The sequence below is a fragment of the Haliotis rubra genome, unplaced genomic scaffold, assembly GCF_003918875.1.
Source record: "Haliotis rubra isolate DU_JTF1 unplaced genomic scaffold, ASM391887v1 Scf1500, whole genome shotgun sequence".
Taxonomy (NCBI): Eukaryota; Metazoa; Mollusca; class Gastropoda; order Lepetellida; family Haliotidae; genus Haliotis; species Haliotis rubra.
In genome coordinates, this window is record NW_025765449.1 from 44166 (window position 1) to 53922 (window position 9757).

Below are 9757 nucleotides of genomic sequence, written 5' to 3' on the forward strand. Positions count from 1 at the left end.
ATATCTTCAGTGCCAACGTCTGTTTGCTTCTCGTCCTGTGTCTTAGCGTCGTCGGCGCTTTCATTTGTTTCTTCATGGTCATTCTCAGTGTCATTAGCGCCTTCGTCTGTCATCCCCTCATGGTCAGCTGTACCCACAAGGTCCTTCATGAGTGCAACAACAGACAACTGTTTAGCTATCATGCCACCATACGTGAACAGACTCCTCTTCTTGTGATTGGGTGGGGGCTGGTAGATGACAGACACCGGCGATTCTGGTTCTGTGTTATCTGTAGCTGCATGTTCTTCACAATGTTTTTCACTAATCGTCTCCGGGTCCTCCACACCAAGAATGAATTTCCTAAAATCTTGAAACATATTAGGCTTAGTATTTAACCATTGGACCAAATGTGAGCTACGAATTTTTTTCAGGATATGGCTCGAGTGGAGTGCCACTATCACCTAGATGCGTCTCTTTCAACATCTGCCGTTTTAGCATTCACAAAAGTTACAGTTCCCAATTAATAATTCAGAACCCTTGTATAAACAACATTTTGAAGTAAGTAATTTAATTTCCTAGTATTTGAAATGGAAATGGTATCGTATCAGAACAGAAAAGTATTGTCTCAGAGACTTTTATTAAAACATTTTCAAAAGGATATTACCTTCAAATGTGATTCGGCCGTCTCCATCACTGTCAACCATCTTAAGCATGTAGGAGTTCATCATCACTTATCATCTCTCCTATGGCCAACATCAACTGGTATATGTCAGCAGCGGTAATGACTCCATCGCCGTCAACATCTACGATACGGTAGGCATCTTCTATCGCCTTCTCTACTTCCTCGTCCTTTGTCAAGACGCTTTTGAGGACAACCTTTTCGAAATCGTCCGTTTCAATATCTCCTCCAGCTGAAGAAAGACCATGCAGCATATATAGATATGTTTTCACGAAGTGTTGTTTATACAAATATTATTATAGAAAGTGCGTTTACTATTGTACATTACCACTGACGCACACGGGTAAGCTGCGAGTACTGTGTACATGGTTCTGCATCTAATCACATACTTGTAGACACATCTACGATTAAACTAACACAATTGTAAACTTAATACTAGGTCATTTATGCCTGAAGACACATGCTTGCAAACTTAATGCTGGTTCATCCATTCTTTAAGACACACACTTGTAAACTTATGCCGGAAGACTCCGACGGGTATGAATGAAGTGGGGATATCTACGCCTGAAGACTCCCACGGATAGGAATCAAGTGGGGATATCGACCCTTGAAGACTCCCATGGGTAGGAATCAAGCAGGGATATCTACTCCTGAAGACTCCCACGGATAGGAATCAAACAGGGATATCTACTCCTGAAGACTCCCACGGATAGGAATCAAGCAGGGATATCTACGTCCGAAGACTCCCACGGGTAGGAATCAAGCAGGGATATCTACGTCCGAAGAGTCCCACGGATAGGAATCAAGCAGGGATATCTACCCTTGAAGACTCACATGGGTAGGAATCGAGCAGGGATATCTTCTCCTGAAGACTCCCACGGATAGGAATCAAGCAGGGATATCTACTCCTGAAGACTCCCATGGGTAGGAATCAAGCAGGGATATCTACTCCTGAAGACTCCCACGGATAGGAATCAAGCAGGGATATCTACGTCCGAAGACTCCCACCGGTAGGAATCAAGTGGGGATATCTACTCCCGAAGACACCCAAGGGTAGGAATCAAGCAGGGATATCTACGTCCGACGACTCCCACGGGTAGGAATCAAGCAGGGATATCTACGTCCGACGACTCCCACGGATAGGAATCAAGCAGGGATATCTACGTCCGACGACTCCCACGGGTAGGAGTCAAGCAGGGATATCTACGTCCGACGACTCCCACGGATAGGAATCAAGCAGGGATATCTACGTCCGACGACTCCCACGGATAGGAATCAAGCAGGGATATCTACGTCCGACGACTCCCACGGGTAGGAGTCAAGCAGGGATATCTACGTCCGACGACTCCCACGGATAGGAATCAAGCAGGGATATCTACGTCCGACGACTCCCACGGGTAGGAATCAAGCAGGGATATCTACGTCCGACGACTCCCACGGGTAGGAATCAAGTGGCGATATCTGCACATGTCAGGATATCTTAATGCACAACGGACTGTCACTTGGACATAGGCACCTCCAACTACAAGTCACTACGTGTTACACCTTACTATCAATGAGAGCATTCCTGATAAGGTCGAGGACGTCTTCGTCATAGGTGTTGATGTTGAGGATACTGAGGAGATGGTTGATGTTGTCGACCGTGATACGGACTTGGTCGTTGCTTACTGCTAGACACAGCCCATCCTTCACTTCTGAAATACACACATATACGCTTCAAAACGAGCTCTCAGTAATTATTTGTAAATACTTCTAACAGCATGCTGACGGTTTATTTGCTCACTGAAGTTTATGCCTTTTTATTTTTATAATTTGGATACCTCTCCAGCAAAGCAGATAACATCCACTTACTCTTTATAATATGCTGTCTGTATAATTCGTCAGGGTCTAGTTCAGGTTCCTGAAATACATAGAAATTAACAGATATGAGAAGACTAAGGCTCTATGGTAAAATAATATACAATGTCATTTATAAAGGGTTCAGAACAAAAACTTCAGGATAGATTGGGGGTTTTAAAATCGAAATTTCTTGGTACTTGGTAATAATTTAATAGTCCTTTTTCGGGTTTTTTAAAACAATGTAATTCCGAAAAAAACAACCGACAAACAATAGAAATGTCGAGTTTAAGAAAGAACTTTAAATCACAAGAAAATAGTTGAAATATACAACGAGTATTTCGTCACAAAATATATGCAGGATACCATTTGTGACATTTTAAAATGAAACTGGCGTTGAGCTGTTCAGGGATATACATCAATCACGTGAATGAGCAAAGGTGTTTAACCAATGGTGAACATATACCCTGATAATGGCTTGGGGTGTCGAGGTGAACGGACGTGCTTTTGAGAGCTCTGCTCTTACTATATGATGTAATCACGAATTTGAACTCGAGGAGCTACATGACTCTGTGTCTACAGAATGTAATTCTACACTTGTGGATTATAATATTCATGGATTACGATATGGATGGACTTATTGTCTGAGGTAAATACAACTTTTCCCTCTATACGTGAGCTTACCATGGCCGACATGAACTCTTCACAGTATTATCAAACACAGAACCCTGATCCATTGGATTATAATATTTTGAATGAACTTAATGACATTATAGGTGTTAATGACAGGAAAACGTGTGAACAAAAGCTGGTCGATTCATATGTCGATGATGATGAAGGTTTGAACCATATCAGACAAGCTATATATGATATTGCTAAAACTGAGTGTCGGGGATTTTCCGGAGGGAACTCTTGTGAAGAGGGTGAAAAGAAATGGCCAGTCAAAGTCAATTGCAGAAAAGTATGCATCTGACGTGTATCTACTGTATAAGTTCTACAAGGGAGCTATACAGTCACATGTTATACAGACTGAAGTTCTGAGCAGGGCTAAGTCGGTCCAGCCCAAAGTTCAACATGAATTAAGTGATATGGATAAAGATATTGCCTCGCAAATGCTATCTAAGATGATGTGTATTCATGAAGATATGATAAAGAAGTTTGAGTCTGTATGTAAACAATTAGAAACCTTTGAGGAAAAATATGATAGAGACATGATGCAGCTGATTGAAGCCTATGATAGAAAAATCTGACGAGGTCAAGTGTTGTAAAGAAGAGATAACTTCTCTTTGCCATAGTGAAAAAAAAACTCTCAAGTCAGAAGCTGTGAAATTACGCAATCAGATAAAGCAGAAAGACTTAGAACTGAAAGACACAAAAGATAGCCTAAATTCAAAGCTCAACTCCATTGAAAAGTGCGTACGAGCAGTTGAGGGCAAAATGGATTGCGTAAGTACAAGGCACAAGCTACTGTATTCAGAGGCCCTCAAGGATACAAGCACTGATGTAACCACGCCAAGCAAGACGACAATGGAGCCCAGGGATAGTCAATCAAGCCCTGTCAGCACACCCCAGCCATTCAATGATGACGTCACAGCGGAGACCCAGACAAGCTATGATATCAACCCTCCTGTGGACACTGGTACAGTAGATTACGTCACTAACAACCAGTACTCCTCACACACGAGACGAAACCAATCAACAGACAGAAGAAACGTAACTTTCACTAACCACTGGAAAAAGTGTTTCTCAGGAGTATCCAGAAATAGAAACAAACGGTTTGTACTGAGTTATGTTCGTGCTGATGAACCTTACGAAGTCGTTAAAGACGCCATCTGTGAATATGCCAAAGAACGTGGCGTTAACGTCTCCAATACCAGGCTGATGAAACATTGGGAAGGGGGACGTAATCCAACATACACCATCAGAATAACAGTGTCAAGACGATGTGCGGATATTATATATGACGACGAGTGCTTCTGGCCCGAAAACGTAAACTGCAGGGACTGGATTCCAAACAGCGATTGGTACACTGACGACATTTCTGAAAAGCCAAGACAATGAAGCACACAAGTAGGGCGTGGTGTGGAGTTGTGTATATTCTCATGGCAGCTTTCAGTGTAATAACGTGGAATGTACGGGGTGCTAGTAACTGTTTGCCCCATCTCAAAACAAAGCTCGATGGCTGTGATGCTCTATTCATTAACGAACATTGGATGAATAAGTCTGAAATATCAACACTGCTCGATCTACATGACTCTTTTTAGTGTATACTATAAGTGTAGAACTGACCATTCGTCACAGAGAGGAGCAGGTGGTGTTGCTCTGTTTATCCGGAAAACATTAAACAGCTCTGTGCTCTACGTATCAGAGAGTGAAAACATCCTTGGTGCAAAGGTGACTATTAACGGAGCACAACATTTATAATTGGCACCCGACTTCCGTCCACAAACGTGCTTGATTCTCGGTATTGTGAAGAACTGTATAATACCTTTGATCTATATGACAAGTGCGCTCAAGAAGCAGAGACAATATTAGTTGGCGATTTTAATGCTGACATAAGACACTGTGTTGACTCAAAGCGTAGAGCTAGGTATCTAAATAGGGTTCTAACAGAACGAAACCTTGTATCTGTTATACCTCTGGATGATAGTAATGTTTTTACTTATTCCAACAAGTGTAAAACACAAAGAAGTTTGATTGACTACGTCTTCATAGACTGTGATCTCAGAAATAGGGTACTGGGTTATGCTGTTGACAATAACATAAGCTATGCTGTATCCGACCATTTTCCTATCCTCACGGTGTTTCGTAGTGAAACTCCTACATACAGCCTATACTGGTGGTATACATCTAAATTGGCGAAAAGCCAATCAAGTAGATCTCTCATTGTATCGGTATGAAACTGAAAACTATTTTAGAAATGTTGAATTCGAATGCTCCCAGTATACATCTCCAGAAGAATACATCGAAGCTCATTATGCATATTTAACCCAATCTCTCCATTCTGCAGCAAATATAAGTATCCCTTCCTCTCGTTACCAGGCAAACTTGAAACCATATTGGAAAAAAGATAATTTGAAAGACCTACATAATACAATGAGAAATTGTCGCAATGAATGGATCCGTAATGGTAAAATCCATGATAAAGAGAATAGTTACTACATTGCATATAAAGAAGCAAAACGTATTTTCCGAAAACGACATCGTCAATCAAAGAAACATGAGGATGATCTTAAATTCAAAAGAATTTATGAGGCTTCTGAACTAGGTATACAAGAGTACTTTAAAGCTACCAAAATATACAAACGTAAAAAAGAATACACTCAAGTTCTCACTTACGAAAACACATCTTGTAATACTCAGGAAGGTATATGTGACCTATTTGCTAAATATTTCAGAGACCTATCTCTACCATGTACAGATGTTAATTTTGATTCAGATCTTACTGATTATGTAAATAACTTTGTATCTCAACTTGATAATACTCATGATGACTGTGATGATGTTTCTACACTGCTTCAGTGTCCTTTTACGTTTGATGAACTGTTATGCACTATTCGGCGACTTAAGAACGGCAAATCACCTGGACCTGATGGTATTGTTAATGAACACTTAAAGTACGCCGGTAGATCTGTTATTAATCACCTAGTAGCACTTTACAATGCTATTGTTCATTATGAATATCTACCTTGTGGTTTTAATGTTGGTACCATACTTCCCATACACAAAGGAAAAGGTAAAAGCACATGCGACCCTTCAAATTACCGGGGAATAACTTTAACTCCTATTGTCAGCAAATTATTCGAAAGAGTCATCTTAGAAAGAATAGAAAATTGGTGTTGCCACAGTAAACCTTTCCCGCACAAGTATCAATTTGGATTCCGTAAAGGTGCTGGCGCTGAAACAGCTGCATTAACACTGTTAGAAAGTATAGCTTATTACAGGGAAAGAAACTCACCAGTGTATTGTGTCTTTCTAGACAACGAGAAGGCCTTTGATAGAATATGGCTTAATGGATTATTTTATAAACTCCATCACTTTGGTATAAATGGTAAACTGTGGCGTATCTTACGTACTAAATATACTTCAATGCAGTCTTGTGTTAAAATAGGGGGAGTTGCATCTGCTCCATTTCCTGTAAAACAAGGTGTTGGTCAAGGATGTGTTTTGTCAGCTTGGTTATTTTCATTGTATATTAATGACCTATTATACGCACTAGAATCATTACAACACGGTTTAAGTCTTCCATGGGGTAATGTGCCAGGTATCTTATTAGCAGATGACACAACTATTGTAAGTGGAGCCATAGATGGCCTACAGTGTGCACTAAATGTGTGTTTTGAGTACTCTTGCAAATGGCATCTTAAATATAATGCCGACAAAAGTGTATTCTTATTGTTTGGTAATACCCAAAACATACATGTCCATCATTTTACATTGGGGAGAAGATTGTAACTCAAAAGATCTTGTTGTGTATGCTGGCTTGTACATAACCACTGCATCTTCAACTTTAGTGCGTACTCAAAATCATGTGATAAACTTAGAATGTTAGTCAACACAAATCGCTGCAATGGTTTGTTCTTTGGTGGTCTAAACCCCATGTCTGCTTGTGGAGTCTGGAACAGAGTTATGTTACCATGTGCCCTGTTTGCTTGTGAATTATGGTGTAAACTAACATCTAAAGAGTATGAAATACTTGAACGAGCTCAATCTTTCTTCTGTAAACACATCCAGGGGGGCTCTCTAAATGTTCTTCGACAGTTGTCGCACGAGACTGTTTAAATTTACTATCAGTCCAAGCATACATAGAAAAACGTTGTCTTATGTTCCTTGGCAAATTATGTAGAGGTAATTTAAACTTTGTATTCAAGAATGTCTTAAACTTTAAACTTAGTCAATTCTTACTTGACTCATGTTATGAAAGAGAAGCTAAAAGTACAAAATCCCCTATCTACCATATGCTACTATTAACATATAAATACGACCTGACAGGTTATGTAAATACATACATTGTGTCTGCCAGCTTTCCTAATAAAGCACAATGGAATGTCCATGTTACGAAAACAATTCATGATGCTGAAAATATCCATATATGTAAAGAGTTAACGTCAAGGGAAAATCAACATAGATACTATTCAGTGCGAGACCAGAATATACATAGATTATGGCAAATGTCGATCCTACGACCTGATCTATTTCACTGTATTGCAAACTTGGTGCAAATTAGTACTCTGCGTATCCAATCAAAAGAGTGTATATGTGGCACATTTGCCTACGATATTGTCAAACATGTTTTTATGTACTGCGAGCTGACAAGCCGTCAGAGAGATCTTCTTATCGAATCAATTATTGACAGAGTAGATGTAAATACGTTTTCTAGCCTTTGGAACAATGATGAAGAATTGATTCTATGTTTCTTACTCGGAGGACTTCCAACGGAATATTGTCTATCCCTTGATGATAATGTATGGCTTGAATGTATGACCAATGTATGTACAACTGTTAACAACTGGAAACATTTCTTTGTAAACTGTTTGTAACTATCTGTATTCCCCTGTTTCTGATCTGCATGTCAATATATCATATCACATTGTATCTTCATTCACTGGAGGAAATAAAGAATATCTATCTATCTATACAAATTGTGTAATTCATGTTTAGATCACAGGTTAAGATCATCATGGACAGGTGTTTCATGTCTGTCAAAGACATGTCAAGACAAACGTTACCAAGTCTATTCCACAATCCCAGTCTACTAACATCCGACTCAATGGTTATTGTTTTCAACTTTTGTTTTCTGAAGGTATTTTACCAAACATTGACTCTATTCCAGCACACACAAATACAAACTGCACTATTGTAAAATGACATCCGTGAGATGTATTTAGGAAACTAAGAAAAAGATTATGGATGAAAAACATTTTTACAGTTAGGATTGACGTTTCAGTATAGATTCTAACACCGCTATAGACAAATGTACATGTCTCTAAAGCGTAACAAAGAAGTTGTTCATCCATATCGCTTTTTCCCCAATAACTACTACAGTACATGAGTGGATTCTTTCAGCATGAAGGGTGCCGAACATCTGTGTATACACAGCAAATTTGACTGATATTATGATCCTGTCTGTCAAATTGTAATTTGTTTAAAGTGAGCCTATTTCAAGTTCTATTGACATTGGGATGATACAAATTGTAAATATATATGCTTCACACGAAGTTCATATAACAGGTGTACAAGAATTAGAAAGGGTTCAAAATTATGAGGTGGTACTTTTTTGCTTTTGTATTTTGTCTTCCAAATATGAATTGAAATGATTGTACAGTATCCAAGTCTGCCCTCAAAGGTGTCTGTTGAACGATGAGTCAGTCTTTGCAATCGCATATTCGGTATCAAAATTACATAGACTTTTAAGTTCTACAAACGAAATAACGACATTAATGTTCGTAACCAAGCTTGCATTGAATGTACATCATATTCGAGAAGTAATATTGCATGATACCACACACTGTGCACATAACTATAGATAACCGTATAGATAAACGCTTTCCATGTGTATTGTCATTATACTCACCGTGAAGATTTTGACGGGAGCTAACAATTGTGTAGCTCTTAGATTAGGACATGTATCAAATGCAATATGCATGATCACAACAGTGTTTACGCCCTACCTCTCGTATCCTTATGACATCCTGGTCCATGCTGGTAGTGTGTCTGCACTCGTAGTACTCCACCGACAGGTCGATGTAGTGTTACTGTAAAGAGTAAGTTGTACAAGTAATTGTTTGATCAGCATTCTAGAAGTTGGTGACTCAAAAATGAAACATACAGCTTTGTGGATGACAAATTCTTTTTTGTGTATAGAGCGACGTTTGTACAATTAGAAGTGAACCGACACAATGAAAGCTGACAAAACGCGTAAATTTACTTATGAATGAGACTGTTTGGATTGTCTCGGTACAGAATGGACCAATCTTGACGTGTCATCAATAACGACGCAACTGACGCCCGAGAATCTTAGCAACCAGTTAAGGCAGCGACACATGTTCGTCATATTTTAACATAATTCTGTGATGCATATATCCATGTGAATCTTAGGTCACTTATTCGTAACGCGCCAGGAGTATGCTTATAGTCATTGGAAGATCAGAAATCATTTCAAATTCATTCTTCTTCGTACAGTTCAATCAGTCACCTCAGCGATATTTTTACTGGGGATTAAAGTGAGACATTGACAATAAAAAGAGACAGGGACACTTCCAT

At 39.3% G+C, this 9757-nt stretch overlaps 1 protein-coding gene across 1 annotated transcript; it reads right to left on the reverse strand.

Annotated features, from left to right (window-relative positions):
* Positions 1–684: 684 nt before the first annotated feature.
* Positions 685–3190, reverse strand: LOC124270278 (calmodulin-like). Its single transcript, XM_046705319.1, has 4 exons — positions 3179–3190; positions 2510–2558; positions 2209–2352; positions 685–890 (listed from the first exon to the last, which is right to left on the reverse strand). Exons 1-4 carry the CDS (start codon positions 3188–3190, stop codon positions 685–687), a joined length of 411 nt encoding a protein of 136 aa, XP_046561275.1.
* Positions 3191–9757: the final 6567 nt, after the last annotated feature.

Excerpts from the sequence above, each read along its gene's own strand:
- LOC124270278 (XM_046705319.1), bottom strand. Across the intron at positions 2,353-2,509 it reads CAGACAGCATATTATAAAGA|AAGTGAAGGATGGGCTGTGT; the intron begins GTAAGTGGATGT and ends TGTGTATTTCAG. Across the intron at positions 891-2,208 it reads CAGGAATGCTCTCATTGATA|CTGGAGGAGATATTGAAACG; the intron begins GTAAGGTGTAAC and ends GTCTTTCTTCAG.